The sequence below is a fragment of the Bombus flavifrons genome, chromosome 1, assembly GCF_040668555.2.
Source record: "Bombus flavifrons isolate JBK064 chromosome 1, iyBomFlav1_principal, whole genome shotgun sequence".
Taxonomy (NCBI): domain Eukaryota; kingdom Metazoa; phylum Arthropoda; class Insecta; order Hymenoptera; family Apidae; genus Bombus; species Bombus flavifrons.
The window spans coordinates 7,766,561-7,788,479 of NC_138442.1; the positions used below are offsets into that span (position 1 = coordinate 7,766,561).

The 21,919-nt window shown below is 33.7% G+C and overlaps 3 protein-coding genes across 6 annotated transcripts; 2 read left to right on the plus strand and 1 right to left on the minus strand.

Annotated features, from left to right (window-relative positions):
- Positions 1-615: 615 nt before the first annotated feature.
- LOC138185174 (lipopolysaccharide-induced tumor necrosis factor-alpha factor) lies at positions 616-2,837 on the plus strand. Its single transcript, XM_069123917.1, has 4 exons — positions 616-755; positions 1,776-1,907; positions 2,473-2,617; positions 2,691-2,837. The coding sequence occupies exons 2-4, from the start codon at positions 1,796-1,798 to the stop codon at positions 2,791-2,793; spliced, it is 360 nt and encodes a 119-aa protein (XP_068980018.1). The 5' UTR covers positions 616-755; positions 1,776-1,795; the 3' UTR covers positions 2,794-2,837.
- A 624-nt stretch (positions 2,838-3,461) lies between these two features.
- On the minus strand, positions 3,462-4,476 carry awd (nucleoside diphosphate kinase). Its single transcript, XM_069123903.1, has 3 exons — positions 4,235-4,476; positions 3,815-3,916; positions 3,462-3,737 (listed from the first exon to the last, which is right to left on the minus strand). The coding sequence occupies exons 1-3, from the start codon at positions 4,412-4,414 to the stop codon at positions 3,504-3,506; spliced, it is 516 nt and encodes a 171-aa protein (XP_068980004.1). The 5' UTR covers positions 4,415-4,476; the 3' UTR covers positions 3,462-3,503.
- A 531-nt stretch (positions 4,477-5,007) lies between these two features.
- On the plus strand, positions 5,008-20,374 carry sxc (O-linked N-acetylglucosamine (GlcNAc) transferase sxc). 4 transcript variants are annotated; one of them, XM_069123849.1, is made up of 14 exons: positions 5,009-5,330; positions 5,386-5,613; positions 6,107-6,164; positions 8,574-8,724; positions 8,802-9,045; positions 9,217-9,285; positions 12,719-12,915; positions 15,160-15,249; positions 15,315-15,495; positions 15,629-16,231; positions 16,320-16,834; positions 17,580-18,033; positions 18,119-18,495; positions 18,583-20,374. In XM_069123849.1, the coding sequence occupies exons 3-14, from the start codon at positions 6,158-6,160 to the stop codon at positions 18,773-18,775; spliced, it is 3,081 nt and encodes a 1,026-aa protein (XP_068979950.1). In that variant the 5' UTR covers positions 5,009-5,330; positions 5,386-5,613; positions 6,107-6,157; the 3' UTR covers positions 18,776-20,374. The 4 variants fall into 4 exon arrangements, with proteins under 4 accessions (XP_068979938.1, XP_068979943.1, XP_068979950.1 ...); XM_069123837.1 differs by lacking the exon at positions 6,107-6,164 and having other exon boundaries at positions 5,008-5,330; XM_069123842.1 differs by lacking the exon at positions 6,107-6,164 and having other exon boundaries at positions 5,008-5,330; positions 5,438-5,613.
- Positions 20,375-21,919: the final 1,545 nt, after the last annotated feature.

Sequence of the window (21,919 nt, forward strand, 5' to 3'; positions counted from 1 at the left end):
TATCACATATTCTGTATATATTTTCTATATGCTATTTATGAATTTCAATTTATAGTTTTTTTATGAATTCACGGAATAAGTAAGATCAGTTATCTGATTCATTGTTACGTTAATGCAAAAATCGTTGAAATTTATGACAAATTATAAAATGCTAATTCAATGGAAAAACAATAGATGAATCAGTGCTTTTCAGGAAGATATTTATAACCAGTTTAAAGTTTTACTGTTTATCACACAAATTCTTAAAATTTTTGCATCAACTAACAAATCAATGATTTTAATTGATTTGACCATGTTTAAATTTTTACCAACGATAGATAAAGTTGTTTGTTAACCAAAAACGATTATATGTTAAATAAATATGAAACCAAAATAGAAAAATTTTAAGGATTATCTGTCTAATGAATTAACTGCAAAGATATATTTTCTTGTGTATTTTTTCACTACCCGATTTTTTCTACAATCTTTTTCATTTTTTACGAAATAAAAATACAAATTAGTAAACCGGAAAGCAGTATATCTTTTTTTACCACGTTAATTAAAGTATCTCACTTATCATTCTGATAAAACTATAGATAACTTACGTATCTCTTGACGTTTTTCGTAGAATCTCCCACCTTTACTGTTCTGATAGGTAATATATATGTGAATTTAATGGCTATGAATGTCAACTTGAACCTCAGTAGTTGGGTGTCAACGTTATATATCGATCATCGATTAGTGATAAATTGGGCGTATATCAATAGTTGCAAGAGGTAAGTACGTGTGTACGTAATTAGAAATGAATTAGCATAACTACACGCTCTTAGTTTAGCGAGAAATAAAACATTTCGTCACGAAAAAATCAATATCTTGAGAGTATGAATACTTACAAAACATTGGAGTGGTCGTTTTATCGTGATGTATGATTTAGCGTAATTTTATTACACTAAATATATAATATCGATCGGTCGGTAGTTTAATTTTTTTTAATACATTGGTTCAATTTTATTACATTTTTTTGTAACATATAGTGAGGATGTTTATATAGAAACTCGTTTTCATAATTAATTATTTTATCAGTGCCTTATGGCATGTAATTTGTATAGCGGTTCTACAAATAAATTGCTAGAAATCGCGTTTAATATGTTTTCCCAGTTAAATTAAACGATTTCGGTATTTAGAAATTTCTTCAAGTTTGATAATCCAATCTTTTTTTTTTTTGTTAATATGACACGTATACAATGAAATAAAATAACTTGAATACTCGCATTCTAGTCACCGCAACTCATTCGGTAATAACTTGCGCAACATTAGATTATGGTTACGAAACCTTTTGTATTTGCTGTAGAACTATTACAATATAAATTGTTGTGTCATTAAACAATTCTTAGAAGTTTTAAGTAATTCCAACGAGAAAATAAAAAGCCACTATATAGTAAATATTTTTCTGCTTATCAGGCACGTTATATTGTATTAAGTATATATCTAATTTTATATTATATATCTAATTTTAAATTATTATATTATATTATATTAGTTCCTCCAACATCAATACGGTCAGATATATACGAAACGTAATGTTAAAATATCAAATGTTCTCATTCGATATATCTGATTTCTTATAAAAATTCTCAATCTGATTGGCTACGAGGATAACTGATAGTGTTTTTTATAATTAATGAAGTTAACTCTAATATATTCTATTAAAGAATCAGTTCTAGTCAATTCATATCAATTTCCTGAATAACAACTAAAAGAAAATGGATTTTTATGATTAATGCAATGTTTTTCAGATAAGAATTAAAATATTGTCATGGAAAAAGATGTAACAATGTCACCACCACCACCACCACCACCACCTGGTTTTATCCCACCACCACCATCTCATTTTGTCCCACCACCGTTATATGAGCAACCACAAGGAAGTACGTAAAAATATATAAGTACTGAAATGATAAGATCATGCAATAACTTTCATTATTAGATAGCATCAGTAGGTAGCCTGGACGCCAAGAAAATAAAAATATGCATTAAGTGATTTAATGACTAAAATTTAGAAGTGTTTGACTATTTATGTATACGTGAATACCGCTGCAACTACCACCCTGATATGGAAATTGCGGTTTACCAGTAATAAAATGTACCAAAATTTATTAGGACAATTTGCTAGTTGCTTTACAACTTGGAGACTGCTAAGCAAGCTGCTTCCCAAATAGGTAGCTGCATTTTGTAATAATTCCAGAACAATATTTTTCCATGTTGTGTACATTGCAAATTGCGATGCACATCTGCTCTGAAAATGGAATCTAGAGAGAATATTTTCATAAACAAAGTCAATCTAAAGTAAAAGCTCGGTATGCAGTACACTTAAATCCCATCCATGTATAATAGATTTCTAATACATACAAAGTACTACAGATCATGCTGTTTGCTTCTTGAAGCATTTATTAAATATTAAGATATATAAAAAGTTGTTCTATAATTTTACAGATCCCATTATCGTAAGGAATTTAAATTTTGGTCTTGAACAACAGCATATAATATGTCCTTCTTGTCATGCAAATGTGCTCACAATAATTGAAAAGGAAGCAAACATGAAAACTCATCTCTTCGCATTAGGACTATGCCTTTTAGGGTAATTATAAATTATGATTTATCATTGATTTTTGAAAAAAACAAGATTTAATTATATTTATAATTATTTCTAGATTCTGGTGTTGTGTTCCTTGCCCTTACTGCATGGATAGTTGTTTGGTAACAAAACATTATTGTCCTAGTTGTAGATCATATTTAGGACGAAGTGATAATTAATTCTATGGTAACATTATCAAAACCATTTCCTTACATATATATATAAAATATATTATTCTGACTTTTTATAAGGCATAAACAATATTTTGCGCATTTATTTTATACAATTACTTTTTTTTAAAAGTGTTCATAATCTTGAAAATATGACCAAAAAACATAGATTTTTTACATAAGGTTGTAGATGCTTACTCCAACTTAAGTTAATTGGTTTATTTATTAAATTGGTTAATTTAACTTAATTTTAATGATTAAAAATTTTAAGTTCTCAATGCAATTTATAGAAAGGTAACTTTTAAATCAATTTTGTAATTGTATTAATATCTCGTTTTATACTTCTTAGCACTCAATTGTAAATTTAAACACTATTTTAAATATGACTGCTAAACAAGTATAGATGTTCATTTTAATATTATACATATACTATATATATTATATATAAAATTTATATTATAAATTTTTATGAAAATTTTTTTAAATGTAAGATCTAGAATTGTAAATTAAAAATGACTATACTACTACCATCAATAATAAGTTTTGTATTAATGTACTGAAATCTTTTTATTATTTAATTACATACATTTATGTATAAATCTGATTTATTGCTTCTCAATCAATCTTATGTATAAAAAATCTTTGATGTTATAGTCAGATTGAAGCACATGAAAGAATAGGTATTGCAATAAATATTTTTATTGAAGATTTCACATGTTTTATTCATATACCAAGCTTTCTGACCAAGATGCCCAATCAATAACTTCCTTTTCTTCTCCAAACCAGAGTTTGATCTCTCTATTGGCAGATTCAACAGAATCAGAGCCATGGATAACATTGCGTCCAACGTGGATACAATAATCACCACGAATTGTTCCAGGTGCAGAATCCGCTGGATTTGTTTGTCCTAACATAACACGGCCAGTTTTTACTATGTTTAAACCTTCCCATACCTAAAAAACAATTGTTAAATTTAATTAACATACAAATAATATCTTTTAATTGTATTATACAAAAAACATCTATATACCATTGGCACAACTGGTCCTGAGCTCATGTATTTAATTAAACCTGGGAAAAATGGTTTGGATACCAAATCTGCATAATGTTTCTTTAATAAATCCTCATTTGCCTAAAAAAAAAAAGAAACTTTAATAATAACATAATTTCAATACGAATAACGAAATCTATTGCACATCAATGGTACATGAAACAAATATAATACAAGACTCGTAAACTAGTATTTCTGCTAATTATCTTGACACAAGATAATATAATGTCACAGAGATTAGTAATGAAGGTCACGACAATTATCATTTATTGTACAATCGATAAAATACGATAAGTACTTACGAAATGAAAATTTTTAATCACGTGGTTGTTAGAAACTAAAAAATGCATATTTTTTCTGGAATGAATCGGATACGTAAGCATATGTAGAGGAACTTACCTGTATCATTTTCATCGCTACAAGTTTAAAACCTCTGTCTTCAAAACGTTGAATTATTTTACCAATGAGTCCACGTTGAACACCATCGGGTTTAACCATAAGGAAGGTACGTTCCTTATTTCCTGCCATTATTAATCTACAAAATAAACGAAGTAAAACTAATACAGAGCACAAAACCATATAACGCCGGCACCAGCACCGGAAGAATGAGAACGAAGGAGAGGATCAGGTCTTCGGTTATTCGAATTCTTTTAATGTGGTGGGGAAGCCATTCTCGAACTCCTACCGTACGGCGCTCGTGTATCATCGATCAGGAGTGGTAACAGTAATTTCTGCTCAATGTTTTAGTTCCCCTTAATCTTTTATAATATTTCTGTAAAATAAACATATTATTTCTAGCTTCAAATATTTTTATTTTAAACTATACTATAATTAGTGAAATAGGATGAAATTTTAAACGATAATATGATTAAATATTGTAATAGTTACACAAAGATAGAAAAACGGATCGATGCAATCAAGAAATATATTCGATATTTTGTTTTATTGATTATATTTTCGAACAAGAATTTTTAATTTGAACTGTTATTATGCTAAACAATTTCACGCAATTATTAATTAATCCTAATTTGAGCTATACATCAAATTTTCTTACGTTGTATGACATTTAAGGCATATATTATAATAGTTTCATCAATCAAAAACGATTTTTACATTAAGAATTTGCAGGGTTCGTGAAATACAATAGCCGCGTGTGCATAAGTTGATTATCGGTTATATTAATATGACGTATTTCCCGCGCGTAGAACGGAACGAGTTAGAGACTCGGAATACGTTCATCGATTGGTTTTTCGTATCAGACTGTATTACGTTCGTGGTTCGAGTTATTAAAGCATTGACAAGCCGTCGTTTGTGAAGAACTCGGCTATCGTGATAAAAACTTATAGAAACAATACTTTTGAATAACAAAATAATTGACCATTATATAATTTGTGTCTTATGTGATTTGCATATTGTCTAGTAATTCTCGGTTTAAGTAAAGTGCTTGAAAATCCATAATGGCGCACGCTACAAGATCGCGCTAGTGTATACCAATGTAAGTGCCGCACGTTTTTGTTTCCGTTTTTCGGAAAGTAAAAAGTCCTTTTCAGATTTGATTTACATACAACTTTCGATTTTGATACTGGATTTTGGCAAGAACAGTGGCCCTTCATTACCAACTTCTTACGCCGTTCTTGTTCATATATCATTTTTTATGGTGGTCGTCATCATGCAAGCACAGCAGCAGCCACAGCAGCAACAGCAGCAGAATCATCAACAAATCGCAGGCACCAGTGTCATTCTCAAGATGAACGAGATACAACAGCTTTCGACAGTTGGTACGTAGTCAAATGATTTTAACTACGTACCATTCCATTTTCACAATCAAAATTGTATTCACGAGGTGTCCGATCAGATGGATAATGAGTTTGCAGATATTGATTTTGAAATGTTCTGATTCGTGTTACTAAAAGTATATCATACAAATTTTTACTAAATATTAATATCGGCAAGTAAAGATTATACACATTTATTTATTGATATGTATTTTATTTATCCATTTATTTAATGTATTGATATGATTTGTAAGCTTTGCCACGATATGTCCGTGATTTGGTTAATCTTAATAATCTGACCGGAATTAAATTTTAATTTAAAAAAAGTATTACCGAATAAAATTGTACATTAGTAGAGAAACATAATCATCATTAATATTTCGTTTAATTTATGTGCATGATATATGTATTTTATACATCATTTAATTTATCGCAATGTGCCGTAATAACATAAAACAGAGGTATATACATAACTATGTGCAGATGATATTTATAGGTATATAATAAAAAATAGAAAACGTCATATAAGCGGGAACCTAATAAATCTATGGCAGGTATATATTCTTCTTTTCTACAAATCTATCAGAAATTTATTATGATATATGTATGTATATATTATTGCTGTCTTTAACATTATTCGGTAATTTTAGAATTCATTTTACTTTCTTTACAAATTGAAGCATTATTATTATCGTTGTTTGTGTGTGGTTTTCTCCCGTTTAGAAGCCTATTCTTTCTTAAGCTACCTACTCTTCCCTCTTACTCTTCAGTCGCTGTTTCCGCTTCATCAAAGTGACGGTGGAATATTCCACTCGGTATCGGTACCTATACCATCTGCTTTCCGTTCGAAAGAGTGGGGATGACCGTCCCTTCGTATAGCGCCAGTGGTTCTTTTTTGCTAGTTAGTATAATAATTTTGCAATTGAACGTTTGGTTGCTGTATCAATACATATATCAATATTTCATGGTATCTCTATTCTCTTTCTCTCTCTAGAATCAATATTATTTTAAATCTTAAATTAGGCGATAATATGTTTCGACTTCAACAAACATATGTTATACTTTTTGTTGAATTTTCTGTATGGAGTTTCAAGAATCAATATTGCAATACTACAAAAGTTACTTCGACTTTTGAGATGTAAATTTTGATATTAAAAATAGGCAACCGATTTCAAAAGTCAGTTTTATTTATACAGATTGAGAACCACTATTGTAATTTCTTTGTGTGCCCCCAGCCACGTACTATGTACTCGCGCCTTAGGAGTTACCGAATTTTTTACGTTTTTATATTCGGCTATATCCATGTCATTATAAAAATAATTTTCACTTTGAAATTAATTTTTAGTAAAAATCAATTGCATGTGAAGAAGATGTTTGGCTTCGTTCATAAATTGAAAATACAAATTTTCTGCTCTTTATTAGATTTTGCGTTGTTTTTCTGATTATTATTTGTTATTATTGATAAGTAAGATGTTTTAAGTTGAAACGTATTACATGTTTTTTTATTAGGTTTTGTATATTATATGTAACCATATTTTCATATATATTCGATACATTTTTTCGTTAATAGAAAGATTGTAACAAGGATAAAATTAGCAAAACAACGATAACATAGATTTATTAGCTAGATCAGATAGTTTACGTTTTCGTTACTAAAAATAACTTAACATTAACTCTATAAACGTCTATTAGTTATATCAGCAATGATAAAAAAGCAAAATTACCAAACGCAAGAGACAAAATGTAGAAGGTGAAAATCATGGGGCACCGAGCATAATATCTACGGTGTTGAGCCGGGTGTCTTCCTTACCCCCATCTCCTGATTTTACCCAGCGATGCAGGAGTCCGCCATAGTCATCGAGTTGACCAATCAGGTTGCTTCTTGGTTTATCGGAGACCGGGGATAACCTGGCCAAAGCGTAACTTGTATAGAAACACAGAGGCCACGGTGTGTACAGAAACGAGGAAATAATAGGTACCGTTGCACGGTTTGAAGTAACGAAGGAATAGTACACATAAAGAAAGTGAATCTGAAGGATAAAATTAATTTAGAGTTAGCTAGCAGACACTACCGAAGAAAAAAATTGAGTTACCAATATTGAAACGTGGAAAAGTCTCGAATTTGAATCAGAGGTGATTGTGTGAAAACAGCGTGCGTATCGGAATTGGGAAGAAGAGAATAACGCGTTTGGAACAATTTCGTAGACAAAATGAGTATAAGACTGGCAGAGAAGAAAGAAAACGTAATAAAAAATTCGACCGGCATAATTGGAAACGTGGTCAATAGTTCGGATGACGTTTGTAATGGAACCGTCGAGTGGCAAAATGGACAGAATCTTCTAGTTGTTACACAAGATACGCAAGGCAAAGAGCTAATTGCAATCACTGATAATCAAACCATTAACGTTGCAGTTGACTCCTATTGTTCGTATTTTTTAATTTCTACCTTTTTTCTCGTGCTATTTTAAGTTTCCAAAAAATCGGCTAAACAAATTGATATAGTTTATTCAGCGCGCGTGTATAAGTGTATTTTATTTATGAAAATTTTTGTGAAGTTTACGATATGAAGTAAGCACTTTGAAATTAAGATAGTGTCATAAAAACACTTAAATTAATAGGAATTAGTTTATTTTTTTTTATATACAGTAGATTGTATTAAGTACCCAGACGTTTTTCAAACAGGAATATTCCATGTAAATCATCTACAACATGCATATTTCTTATTGGTGTAATGATATACTAGCAGCACTTGTAGTTCAATATATACATACATATATATACATATATATATTTAAATATGTGCAAAAATAACTAAATTTACATGAAAAATTGATAAATATTATATTCTGTAAAAAGTATTATTTTACACATTATTACATTTTATATTTACGTGAATATTGACAAATTTTATTTTTATATAATTTTTAAGATTGCTTAGATATCCATAAGTTAATTTTTTTCAGGGCTACTGGAACTTGCTCATAGAGAATATCAGGCAGGAGATTATGAGAATGCGGAAAGACATTGTATGCAACTCTGGAGGCAGGAAACAAATAACACAGGAGTTCTTCTATTATTGTCTTCTATTCATTTTCAGTGTAGAAGGCTAGAAAAGTAAGCGACCTGTTCCACTTATTATGTAACTTTTAAATAAAATACAGTACTAATAAATTTCTGTTCTTGCATTTCAGATCTGCACATTACAGTAGCTTAGCAATAAAGCAGAATCCGTTATTGGCAGAGGCTTACAGCAATCTTGGAAATGTTTACAAGGAACGTGGCCAACTACAGGAAGCTTTGGAAAACTATCGACATGCTGTTAGATTGAAACCAGATTTTATTGATGGTTACATCAATCTAGCAGCTGCATTAGTAGCTGCAGGAGATATGGAACAAGCAGTTCAAGCATATGTAACTGCTCTACAATATAACCCTGTGAGAAATCCACTCTGTTATTAATACATATTTCTTTCTAGTCCTTTACATATAGTTTAAATGCTACTACATTATGTCAAATGTAGTTTTGACTTATTTTCTAAAGATTGCTTGTTTACTACTTGTTTATAGGGTTATTCAATATACATTTTACGTTTTTATATGTTACAGGATCTTTACTGTGTGAGAAGCGATCTCGGTAATCTTTTGAAAGCATTAGCAAGACTTGATGAAGCCAAGGTAGGTTTTCTTTATCTGCTACACATTGTTGTAAATTAATTTAATTTAACGTGACATGCACATATTCGGATGCATCAATACCACAATCAAATATTAGGATATTGACTTTTGCAGTCTCATTTTGACAATTTTTTTTGACAAGGTACAGATGCATTTCGTAAAATGTGCGCAAGTACTAGTTGGCAGCTCTATAGAATGACCAGGAACAACTGGTATCCATATACTAGAGGCGAAAAGCTCTTTCTCTTTGCGGTAAAAAAAAGATATGTGCGCGACGCATGGTGGCCTACTATCAGAATTAGCTTTTAAAAAGGCATGAACAGAAAATTTAAGTTTTGGTAGTAGATTGCCCATTGTGCGTGTTTTTCCATTTAATTAACTAATCACTGCGTTTGGTGTCTTTGTTTGTATTTGCCTTTTTGATGAGAATCAACAAAGATGCTCGGAGCAAAATAATGTTCTTTTCAAGACATCAAACGCAGCATGAGGGTTTAAGTTTAAAATTAGCTGAAAACTATATAGAATCCCTCTTCGCATTGCGCGTTTTGGAATAACACTGATAAGAGTAACAACAAAATTTCTTTACTTGGTGTTATTGCAAAGTTTAACTTGCTGGTCCTATTACAGCAGTATCTTTTTTTATTATTGATTAAGTAAAAGATATTAATTTTTTTCTTACAAGCTACAATAGGATCAGCAGCGCGCGAATGTAGCATTTAAGCTCATCTCATTTGATTCAGCTCATTCTGAATGTGTATTTACTTTAGGTATACTGATCCGTTACATATACGTGGATAAATGCGACCTTTCTTTTCCACTATCTCTACTCTTTCCAATTTTAAAAGTAAACAAGTTGTGTGTACAATGATAATTGCGCGAGATCACTTGACCAGTTTTACACCTATCGTAATGTCTAATATAAAAAATTGATAATTTTTTATGAATCTATGTAAGCCGTTTGTGCATCAAAATATTTTTTAATTTGGAAACTCACGGGACTTTTCCGACTCCCACAAGTTTCATTTGTTCCAATGATACATAGAAAAACAAACAAGTCAAGTGGTCTACTTCATAATAGCAGCGCGGCGCGGCGATAGTCGACGAGTAGAAATAATTGCAGACAGTATAAATTGCTGACAATTTTGCTTTATCTACATTGATTACCCATTGGTGTCTTTATTTAATATTTTGTACTTTCTGCAATCAAACTCATCGACAGAACTTACTGCAGCAAAGAGAAAAGCCTTCCGTTAAATTTCCTGTCGTTCTTGAGCGCTCTCTAGTTCACTTGTTCGTTTTTCGCTTAGTACGTTTTGCCACCAATAATGTTACATTTACAGAATGATATCGGTTCGAACTACTGGTCTATGGGACTATAAAATGAAAGTTGATTTTAACAGGAAAATGGTTTTTCATTCGTGGTCTTTATAATTTTTTAAAACATCGTTAATGTATTGGGATCGAGATTAAGACGTTTGTTGTACTTTATATAAGGTGATTTAATTTGTTCTTTCTTTCTTGTTCATTGGGGAATCTATTTTCAATGTAATTGTTAACGATCGATATTGAGGAACTGGGATAAGATTTGCACGATTATAATATGGTGGCTGACGAGCTCAGCGAAGCGTGTCTTTCAGCGGCACGCATAACTAGGTACCTCTGTATACGTATTTAAAAAAGAAAAGAAAATATAAAAAAAAGATAAAAAAATTAAAAAGACAAAGTTGAGGCGAAGAGTATCAGTGAAGAGACATTAACGCAGCTGTATTGTTGTTGTGGATGGGATGATCAACTCTAGGAGGGGAAGTCGGAGCAATGTGATTGGTCGGTTACCATGGGTTCCTTCGTCAAAGGGTGAATCTGAATCTGGTTATTCAGTAACACACTGTCTCTCGGTCTAAGTTTATTATGAGAACTTGCGAGCCGTACCTACCGTCAACCTACCAAAGGGTACACTGCAGGTAAAGTAATTCCCAAGGCCGATCTCTGAACATTCCATCAGACCAATTGGCTCCGCTGTTTCGAAAGAGATTGAAAGTTGGATCATTTTAACTCGGGATAGAAAGGTTTAGCAGCATCTGTGTTTACGACGTTCGTATGCGATTGCAGATACGGAAGCACGGAAATACGGATGAAGATCTTATGAACGACTCATTTCTGTTTCTCCATTGAAACGAGAATCCTCTGTTAAAGCTCATCCAACTTCAACGTTTCTATCCATATCCAGTTATCCCGATGCTATGAATCCTATTCGTTTCTATCATCCAGCCTCTCTTTACCGCTTCCCATAGAGATCGGCCGACTGTAAATGCCCTTTTTACTTATTGTTTAGGTACGGATTACTCTGTTTTTTATAACAATGCAGCCCGCCTCTCGGCACGCGCGATGCACATCCCTGCTTGACCCTTAGGAGCGTCGTCATATAAAGAAGATTTTCGACAAATATTTTCCTAGGGATAAACGATAATATAAATTTAATTGATGGTAAATGTTGATCAAGGGAACATATGGGTAATGAAGAACAATGTTTGTTTAAGCTCGTCGACTGAGAATGGACAATGTTGGAGGTGAATTGGCCAACTGAATTGAGCAGAACTGAAGTAACAATGGCGAGGGGCGTACTACGTGCTGTCGAGTCCACCGGACGCATTCCGGAGAATCGATAGACACGAGACAGGACACCCGTATCGCTTATTTTCTACGATGACGTTTCTAGCGCGCACCTAAATCCTTTTCTCCTGTTTTCACACTAGATTCCAATCCACTACACATTGTATGATTTGCAAAATGGGTCTCGTTCTCTCTGTTTCTGATTCTTTCTCGTTTTTCTTCGAAAGAAGTCATATCCCAAGCTAAAGCAGATCTTACAAATCGAATGGTTCTTTTTAATTAACTTTCGATCGATCAATCTCTCTCGCGTTAGCGTCAGCTTATGCATTTTACATGTCATTAAATGCACCAAGATACAAAATCGCGTAAAATTATCGAATGTCCAAGCATTTATCAAATTTTTCTTTATCACGAACGAAGTTTCTATTCTTTCATCGAATATCGATCGCTAATAATGAATATTGAGAATGTAATAAAGAAATAATCGCGCAATCGATATACGTGATAAAATTTATCACGTAAAATTGAATACAATTGATTCTTAAAGGTATTTATATCAACTCTGTTACGAACAAAATACTTGGCGCGGATGATTTGCATTAAGAATTGTTCGAAGTAAAGGGATGTAGAACAAGGAAAAAGGAGGCAACGAAGCGAGACAGAGAGGACGAAGGTATGAAGAGATAATTTTATTCTCTGAAATTTCTCGAAGGTGGTGAAATGTGTGAAAGCTGCGGCGCGGCGAGGAGAGGCCGGGCAAAGCGCGCGGCGCGTCTCTGACAGTACGGGAACATCTTCTCTGATCCTCTGTTTATGTCTATAGGCTTGCTATCTAAAGGCGATTGAAACGCGTCCAGACTTTGCAGTCGCATGGAGTAATCTTGGCTGTGTATTCAACGCTCAAGGCGAGATTTGGTTGGCGATCCATCACTTCGAGAAGGCCGTAGCTTTGGACCCAAATTTCCTGGACGCCTACATCAATCTTGGCAATGTACTCAAAGAGGCTAGAATCTTTGATAGGTGAGATTAAATCATTGATTTCTAACGGCTCTATATTCGTACATTTCGTTAGAACGTTTGAATTGGCGTTTTATTTGAAATAAGGTAGATACTTGCATGTTCACATAGGATATTAACATACATGATATTTTTCACAATAATTTATTGATTAGATCGAATTTAGAACTAACGCGTTGATACTAGATAGAACTGGTTTAAACGGCAAAATAATGCAACAACTGTTGGCAATACATAGAGTTAGAATATTTATTCGTAATTCTGCGTTAGTAACAATAATTTTATAATTCGTGATATTGCTTTAAAATACTAGTATTTTCAAAACTTGCAATTGAAACGTTTAACTTCTCGGTCGATAGTACTTGAAACGGCCAATGTTCAGCAAGAAAATAAAAATTATTCGATATGCGAGTAGATTTATATAAAAATTATATAAAAATATTCTTCTTTTGTTGTTATAATATGACAATACAAAACTTCACAGTATGATGTATAATAATAAAGAGAAACGTAAGAATACGCCTTGGCGATAGGGATAGAGTCCCGGCTTTCCAGCCGGAGGCCCTAGGTTCGATTCTCATGAAACCTTCTTCTCGTTTTTCATCGGCTCCTATAATAATTTAAAATGCACAGTATGATCGATCGTTGTCTCTTCCATTTTTCATAGACGACGGTTTATAAAGTCTGTGCTAAAAAAATCTGACTTATAGTTATACCATTAATGTTCAATACTGTTTACATTAATTGGAGAGTCACAAGTCAAACAATATATTTTTGTGCCAATATAATGGGACTGTTTTTACGAAAGTTCTTTGCTGTATTTTCGAACGAAATGTGCTCTATTTTTACTTTTGCCGCGCGAAAAGAGACGAACGAGGTCGGAAGATTTCACACGTTTTCCGTTTCTGAAACACGTTTACCAAGAATTCGCGAGCAAAGCGCATGAGCCGACGTGTAAACACCGAATCGATATTCATACAGCGTCGTTTGAAGTTCATCGTCCTTTGTTTCTCCAGAGCGATGTCCGCTGGCAACCTTCACTCGTGCATTACGTGAATTCCTAATTTCTTAGGTGTGTTAGCGGCTTTCATTATTTTCTATTATTTTGGTAATGTTATGTAGCATGTGTAAATTTGAAAACGATCCATTTATTCTGGATTTTCGGTATTTATTACGATATTTGAGATATCATCGGTTCTTACCGAAAGATATTTACATTTAAAAATTTAATGAAAAAAAAATAACGATAATACGTAAAATCGATCTATAAACAAGCATAAAGATGATTTACACATGTCGCGATTTCATGTCCTGTTCGTCTTCCGAGAATCTCGACCTTCTTGTCATACGTACGTATCCACACAGCCTTTTAACGGAGAGAGAATGGGGCTTGCTTGGCAACAGATGCGAAATTACCACTGGAATACGAGCTGGATTTTCTTATTTACGAGTGTTCGGAATCCTTGGAATCTAAATTCCAGTTACGCACAATAGCGGGAGAAACTGGAGGGCAACTATCGATTTCAAGGATCGCTCCGCCCCTACGATGGAGAGAGAACCCCCTTTTATTCTCCGTGGGAGGGTGTATAAGTTCTTAACGGATATGCCAAAAACGCGTAGCTCGTGGCGAGTTTCACGGCGGAAAGCTGCTCGTGGTATCGTGTCTACGATCTGTCGAGGAAGTTGTTGATTTTGTTTATTGATATTTAAAAAATACATACACGCACACACATACACACACACACACACACGCAAACAAATTAATTTATTGAGATATGGAAATGGAGAAGGAATGGACTACCAGTGTGTTGTCGTGTATACAGTGATCTCGCCCTCGACCACGATCGCACCCTCGTTACGCGTGCAATTAGAACGAGCTCTCTCACGATCCTCAACCCGTGGATGTATCTCGTGGATTAAATATAACGTGAAAAGGTTAATTTATAACTATTTTCTGTATAGCGTTACCGGCGTGACACGTCACCGTATAGCGGTGTGCGCGGCACGTGTGCAATTTATCCAAAGACCGTGTGTCGTCGGGTGTGGTATCATCAACCATTGTTACCAAAACCGAAACCAACAAAGAACTTTCTACGCAATTCCACGTATACTTTGATGCGACTCTATTGATTCAATTGGAATCGATTAAATTGTGATTCATCGTCCGTTCGTTCAGAAAACGACCTAAATGTTTTCTTTCGTTGTGTGATGAATTTTAACGACATACGAATTTTCTGTTTGTAACAGAGCTGTAGCTGCTTATCTGCGTGCTTTGAATCTCAGTCCTAACAATGCAGTCGTACATGGAAATCTGGCGTGTGTCTACTATGAACAAGGGTAAGCATCAGAGGGAATTTACTTTGTTTATTTTTTATCGTGCGTTAACTTATTTTGTTTTACAGGCTTATCGATTTGGCGATTGATACATACCGTCGTGCTATTGAACTACAACCAAATTTCCCAGATGCTTACTGCAATTTGGCGAACGCGCTCAAGGAAAAGGGACAAGTGGTCGAGGCTGAGGATTGCTATAATACGGCTCTCCGCCTCTGCCCCTCACATGCCGATTCCCTTAATAATCTGGTACTTATATTTATATTCAAATTCCGTGGGAAAGTTTAATGAACAAGACAATAACGTATAACGCGTTTCTGTCTTCACTTTTTATTATTATTACGTTTCTTCTCTTTGTTATTCGATGTATTCCGCATTCTAGGCCAACATAAAACGTGAACAAGGATACATCGAAGAAGCAACTCGATTATATCTGAAAGCGCTTGAAGTATTCCCTGAGTTTGCCGCAGCTCATAGCAATCTGGCTTCCGTATTACAGCAACAAGGAAAATTAAATGAAGCACTAATGCATTACAAGGAGGCTATTCGTATTCAGCCAACTTTCGCGGATGCGTACTCGAACATGGGAAATACTCTGAAAGAAATGCAAGATATACAGGGAGCTCTTCAATGCTATACGAGAGCTATTCAAATTAATCCCGCTTTCGCTGACGCCCATTCCAATTTAGCTTCGATTCATAAGGATTCTGGAAACATTCCTGAGGCTATTCAATCATACCGAACTGCGTTAAAGCTGAAGCCTGACTTCCCTGATGCATATTGTAACTTAGCGCATTGCCTTCAGATCGTTTGCGACTGGACTGATTATGAAGCTCGAATGAAGAAATTAGTTTCGATCGTCGCTGAACAACTGGATAAGAATAGGTTGCCTAGCGTACATCCACACCATTCCATGCTCTATCCGTTGTCTCATGAATTTAGAAAGGCTATTGCTGCTAGGCATGCAAATCTTTGCATCGAGAAGGTAAATGATATTTTTTAAGTACACGGTTTATCTGAAGCAATAAAAATGCAAATACATTTGTTTCACGACGGTTTTATATCTGTTACAGATTCATGTTCTACATAAACAACCATACAAGTATCCACGAGAGATTGGTGCTCGCTTAAAGATTGGATATGTCTCGTCAGATTTTGGAAATCATCCTACTAGTCATCTTATGCAATCAATCCCAGGACTGCACGAGAGACAGAATGTTGAAATCTTTTGCTACGCCCTCAGTGCGGATGACGGAACCACGTTCCGAGCAAAGATTGCCAGAGAAGCCGAACACTTCGTAGATCTATCACAGATTCCGTGCAATGGAAAAGCAGCTGATCGTATTAACGCGGATGGAATTCATATTTTAGTAAATATGAATGGATATACGAAAGGAGCGAGAAATGAAATATTCGCTCTGAGACCAGCACCTGTTCAAGTGATGTGGCTTGGATATCCAGGAACATCAGGAGCTAGTTTCATGGATTATTTAATTACGGATGAAGTTACATCACCGTTGGAACTTGCTAATCAATACAGCGAAAAACTTGCTTACATGCCACACACGTATTTTATTGGAGATCATAAGTAAGTCTACAAAATAGGCGATTGTATATAGTATTTTCTCTATAATTGATTGCCACTATGTTTGTCATAATTGATCAGTCGTCATCCCTACTATTGAGTGAATTCTCCCCAAGAAACTATAGTGTTCCCTTTGACATACCGCGAAGTTCGACAGCTGAGTAATGTAACTTAATCGAATTCAATTCCAGTTCTATAAAACAATACTAATTATTCAATGATGAAACATTCTTATCTCTAATTTGTTTTTAATTAAAATTTTACTAACGTATTTGTGAGAGTTTTCTGATTAAAATAAGACCAAACACGATATAGTTCAAATCATATTTACATGTATAATAGAAAGAAAATAAGTTAATGTCACTAAATAAGTAAATATATTTCAAATTATTTCGTGCTTAGTTTTGTTTTAATTAGGGAAGCCTCACAATTACATTGGTTAAAGCTTTATTTAATAAGGATTGAAAATAAAAAAGTTCCGTTGTTATTGCTACGTTACGATTGTCTAACCAATATGTTTTTCTTTTATCAAGTCCACTCGCGGACTTCTTCCTCTTTCATTAGCCCTTTTTTTATAAGTTGGGTAAAATGGTGGATCGTATCTGTTACATTTAATCAACTCCTATACATGAAAATTCATCTGAGGACAGCCGAGTAGTCCCGACTTTCGATTAATTATGGAAAAAATATGTACTATACATGAAATTTAATTAACATTTTTTTCTATCTTTTATATTTTCTTCTCCAGGCAAATGTTCCCACATTTAAAGGAACGTCTCATCTTAACGGACAAATTGAATATGAAGGGCAAGGTAGCAGATAACGTAGCTGTAATAAATGCCACCGATCTTTCTCCAATGATTGAAAATACATGTGTCAAAGAAATTCGCGAAGTAGTTGTACCGGACGCCGAAAACAAGCCAGTAGAAATTTCGCTGAAAGTTGCAGAACTACCAACCACTACTCCTATCGAAACAATGATTGCTTCTGGACAATGCCAAATGTCCGTAAATGGTGTCGTAGTTCAAAATGGTATGGCCACTACGCAAGTGAACAATAAAACAGCTACGGGTGAAGAAGTGCCTCAAAATATTATGATCACAACAAGGCAACAGTATGGTCTACCAGAAGATGCAGTCGTTTATTGCAATTTCAATCAGTTGTATAAAATTGATCCGCTCACGCTTCATATGTGGGCACATGTAAGTTCATTCGTTTTTTCGTAACGAACTTATTTTATTAAAATTATTACTTATTTTATATTTATAAACCGATACTAAATTTCAGATCCTAAAACATGTGCCAAACTCTGTATTATGGCTGCTACGCTTTCCGGCCGTTGGTGAACCAAACTTACAAGCAACAGCTCAACAGTTAGGCTTAGCTCCCGGTAGGATCCTGTTTAGTAATGTTGCTGCGAAGGAAGAGCATGTTAGACGAGGGCAGTTAGCCGACGTATGCTTGGACACACCGCTTTGCAATGGTCACACTACTAGCATGGATGTTTTATGGACCGGAACTCCGGTGGTTACACTACCAGGTGAAACGTTAGCGTCTCGCGTTGCTGCTAGTCAGTTGAATACTTTGGGATGCCCTGAATTGATTGCACGAACACGACAAGAATACCAGGATATTGCTATTCGTTTGGGTACTGACAGGGAGTAGTAAGTAAATCATTTCCTTCTATCTCTTGTTTTTAGTTTTTATTATCATTAGTTTCGACGTGAATTAACCAACTGTTTCTTTTTAAGCTTGAAAGCAACACGAGCCAAAGTATGGAAAGCAAGATCTGAAAGTCCTTTATTCAACTGCAAGCTATATGCAGTAGGCATGGAAATGCTGTACAAAAAAATGTGGGAACGTTTCGCGAGAGGCGAAAAACCTGATCATGTGTCAGCAGTAGACAAAACCGAGATGCAAAAATTACTAGCAGCTGCATCTTAAGAATAGTTCTCGAATGTTTTTATCTATACAACTTCAATTCCACATCTGTTTTTCTCTCCCCCTTTTTTCGGAAACGTAGCATTTGAAATAGATAGTCGATAATCTATTTCACAAAAATATAATTTTCATATAAATTCCGTTTATTCTGGTATTTACTGTTTTGTATGATAAATCATCGAGCTTAGATTACATAGGATAACGTTATGCGCGTACGTTCTATTAAACATTTAATGTCCCAGAGAAAGAAAAAAATTGTGGATTGTATCATACGAGTCATAAAAAATAATTACGTTATGCCATCGTATCTTTCACCTTATTTATATATATAATACAATTCTCATAGTTCGGTGTATAAACCTTTCGTTCATCTTTCTGGTAATATCGTATGTAGCCTGAATTGGAGTGGGATTATGTACAAGACTAATTTCCTTTTTTTTTTTTTTTTTTTTTCATTGTATAAAGTACACAATTGTATGTATACTGATGAACGTTTGTATTATTAACGTGAAATATGCAGTTGGTATTAGTATTTTTATTCGATTTCCTTTATTTCGAAAGTTTCTGACGCGTGGATTGTTGACAATGTTAAGAGGATATGAAGATGTTCCCTTGATTATTTTTTATGCTATTGTAGTAATATTCGTCGTTTACTTCGAATACGATTGGCTCGTAAAAGAAGATTGAAATACAAAAAAAAAGGTTCAGGAGCGGATTACTCACACCAATCTGTTATTGCTAGAAATCGCTGATAGCAAAGAGTGCAAGTTGTATTATATACAATTGGTTAATGAGATAGACATGTAAATATTAAAAAGATAATTGTTAGTTATTGCTTTAGTTTGATAGTGCGTAAGTTAAGATTAAAGAAATGTGTGAGGTAGCGAAAGACGTTGACTGTAGCAAACTTTGAGATGTACGCCTATAGAATAAAAAAAAAAATGATTAAAAATATAATTCGAAAGAAAGTGGCTGTTACGTTGTGAGTGTGTTCTGATGAATATCGATTAGTAAGATTGATTTTTTCTTTGTGAAATTCTTTACTCAGTCTTTTGATATACCAGTTTCACATAGAAAAATACAGGTAATGCTTGAACGAAGAACTTGCTTGAATTTCTTATCTTTATTCAAAACATGATTATTCTATGCAATTTATAATAAAATGAGAAAGAAGGTGCATTTTTAAGTTGAAATAAATTTTGTTTAAAACTCGAGAAGTTAAGATAAGTAGGAAGAACAGCTTGTAACGTCTCGTTGAATTTATTGTATGTATGACCTCATCCGCCCACTATGTGTATTATCAACATTGCACATTCTCGATAATGAATAATTGTCCCCATTACGCACAATTTACATCGAACATACAGATGTAGAAGTAACCATTAAAAATCTCTGTTTCTTAATTACTATTCCGGATGTAGCTCGAACAAATACGTCGCACCAAAACTAGCAGCTGTAGAGTGAAACGTAAAATTCAAATATCAAACTTTTATTTCTATAGACGGTAGTAGCATATTTGTGTAGATTTACATTAATTCAACATTTGAAGAACATTGAAATAAATTTACCAAAGTCAATAAATTATTAAATTATCTCATTATTATTGAATTCATAGTTGAAATAATTTAACTATCACTTTGAAATTGTACGACTACACTTACACTTACATACCATTGATTACATAATTACGTATTTAATTTAGAACGATTGCAAATTCATAGGAAAGTTGATTTCTTTATTATTTTTTGTAACAAATTGTTTTCGGATTCGTCTTTATGTCGTAACTCATGACGCACTATTTTGACGGTTTTATCATAATTCTTAAAAATATGGTTATTTTGCATTCAAATGAATGCAAATGATGGTACATTATAAACACTCCGTGACGAATACGTAAAAGATACATTGTAAATGTACGTATATAATGTACCCAATAATCATCTTCATGTAAAGGTACGGCATATTCAAAGTTGCAGTAACAAAATTTTTACATTATTCTCCAATCATACGTTTATTATCACGCTAAAATTATAAATTATCCGACTTTCAAGAAACTATACGGTAAATGCCGAAGATGCTTGTTATAGGTAACAAGTATATTACTGATTGCAACGAATAATTAACTTTAACAAACTGTATATCACCTTGACAAGGAAAAGAGAGAGCACAAGAGAAAAAGGCAGTATTTTAGAGTTAAATTATTTTTTTAAACTAATAGTCGAATATTACAATCTAAAAATTAGGTTATATTGGCAACCGTGGAGTTAGAAAAAGAACTTGTTGAAAAAGGAGCAGAGAGAAGTTAAAAGAGAAAGATGACATCATTTTACTCGCGTTTAATTGTCGTTTCTGCGCAAGGTAGAGCAATATCTCTCATAATGATAGAGCACGACGTCGTGGCTCTTGACGCAGTATCGATTGCTCATGACGGTTCCACCACCATGGAAGGGTGAAACTGGGTCGAAAGCATCCTTCCCAACGGGAATACTTCCCTCTGCGTATTCTATTCCGTCCTGCTCGCTCTAAGAAGAGCACCGAAGCTCCATCTCCAGTCGTCACTTGCCATTAATAATAACCATCATTTAAATGCCAACTAATCTTCGCTTCAACGTATTTAAGACGATTCATTAAAAAATTTACCGGTGGCTTATGATCCTCTAATCCGATAATCTTATTATCTCATTTCTTACAGGAACCCCTATTCCTTTATGTTATCTTTTTTACTTTTTGTAACGTTAAAGTTCTTTTAAATTATGGCTGAATAGACATAACCTATCTCTTGGGTTACGACGTACAAATTGGACGATTAAAACACTGAAAATTGATTTACCAAAAGTTTAGGAAACATAGGGATTTCGTAAAAGAAACAAATTGCTTGATAACTGATAGGCACCGATCTTAGAGACCATATAAAATACATATGCCCGTTTTAGTCACATCTTTCTTAAAGCTCTTTCACTGTAAGAAAAAAACGAAAGAAAGGAAAAGTTCTGTGAAACCACTTAAATCGAGTCATTAACTTTTATTGGTTTCCCGTGGCTGTTGAATCGCTCGAAGAAACCCCGTTCTGCTTCTCGAGCTAGATTTCGCGAGACGTTTTTCTATCTACATGTATACATATGTAGTTACATACATAGATCACAAAGT

What these genes read in the sequence shown, in the direction of transcription:
- LOC138185174 (XM_069123917.1), top strand. Translation starts at nt 1,796, where the DNA reads ATGGAAAAAGATGTAACAATGTCACCACCACCACCACCACCACCACCT. An exon ending in ATATGAGCAACCACAAGGAA is followed by an intron (nt 1,908 to 2,472) that starts GTACGTAAAAAT and finishes ATAATTTTACAG; the next exon opens with ATCCCATTATCGTAAGGAAT. An exon ending in TTAGGACTATGCCTTTTAGG is followed by an intron (nt 2,618 to 2,690) that starts GTAATTATAAAT and finishes AATTATTTCTAG; the next exon opens with ATTCTGGTGTTGTGTTCCTT.
- awd (XM_069123903.1), bottom strand. Translation starts at nt 4,414, where the DNA reads ATGGTTTTGTGCTCTGTATTAGTTTTACTTCGTTTATTTTGTAGATTA. An exon ending in TAGCGATGAAAATGATACAG is followed by an intron (nt 3,917 to 4,234) that starts GTAAGTTCCTCT and finishes TTTTTTTTTTAG; the next exon opens with GCAAATGAGGATTTATTAAA. An exon ending in CAGGACCAGTTGTGCCAATG is followed by an intron (nt 3,738 to 3,814) that starts GTATATAGATGT and finishes ATTGTTTTTTAG; the next exon opens with GTATGGGAAGGTTTAAACAT.
- sxc (XM_069123826.1), top strand. Translation starts at nt 7,821, where the DNA reads ATGAGTATAAGACTGGCAGAGAAGAAAGAAAACGTAATAAAAAATTCG. An exon ending in CAGTGTAGAAGGCTAGAAAA is followed by an intron (nt 8,725 to 8,801) that starts GTAAGCGACCTG and finishes CTTGCATTTCAG; the next exon opens with ATCTGCACATTACAGTAGCT. An exon ending in CAAGACTTGATGAAGCCAAG is followed by an intron (nt 9,286 to 12,718) that starts GTAGGTTTTCTT and finishes TTATGTCTATAG; the next exon opens with GCTTGCTATCTAAAGGCGAT.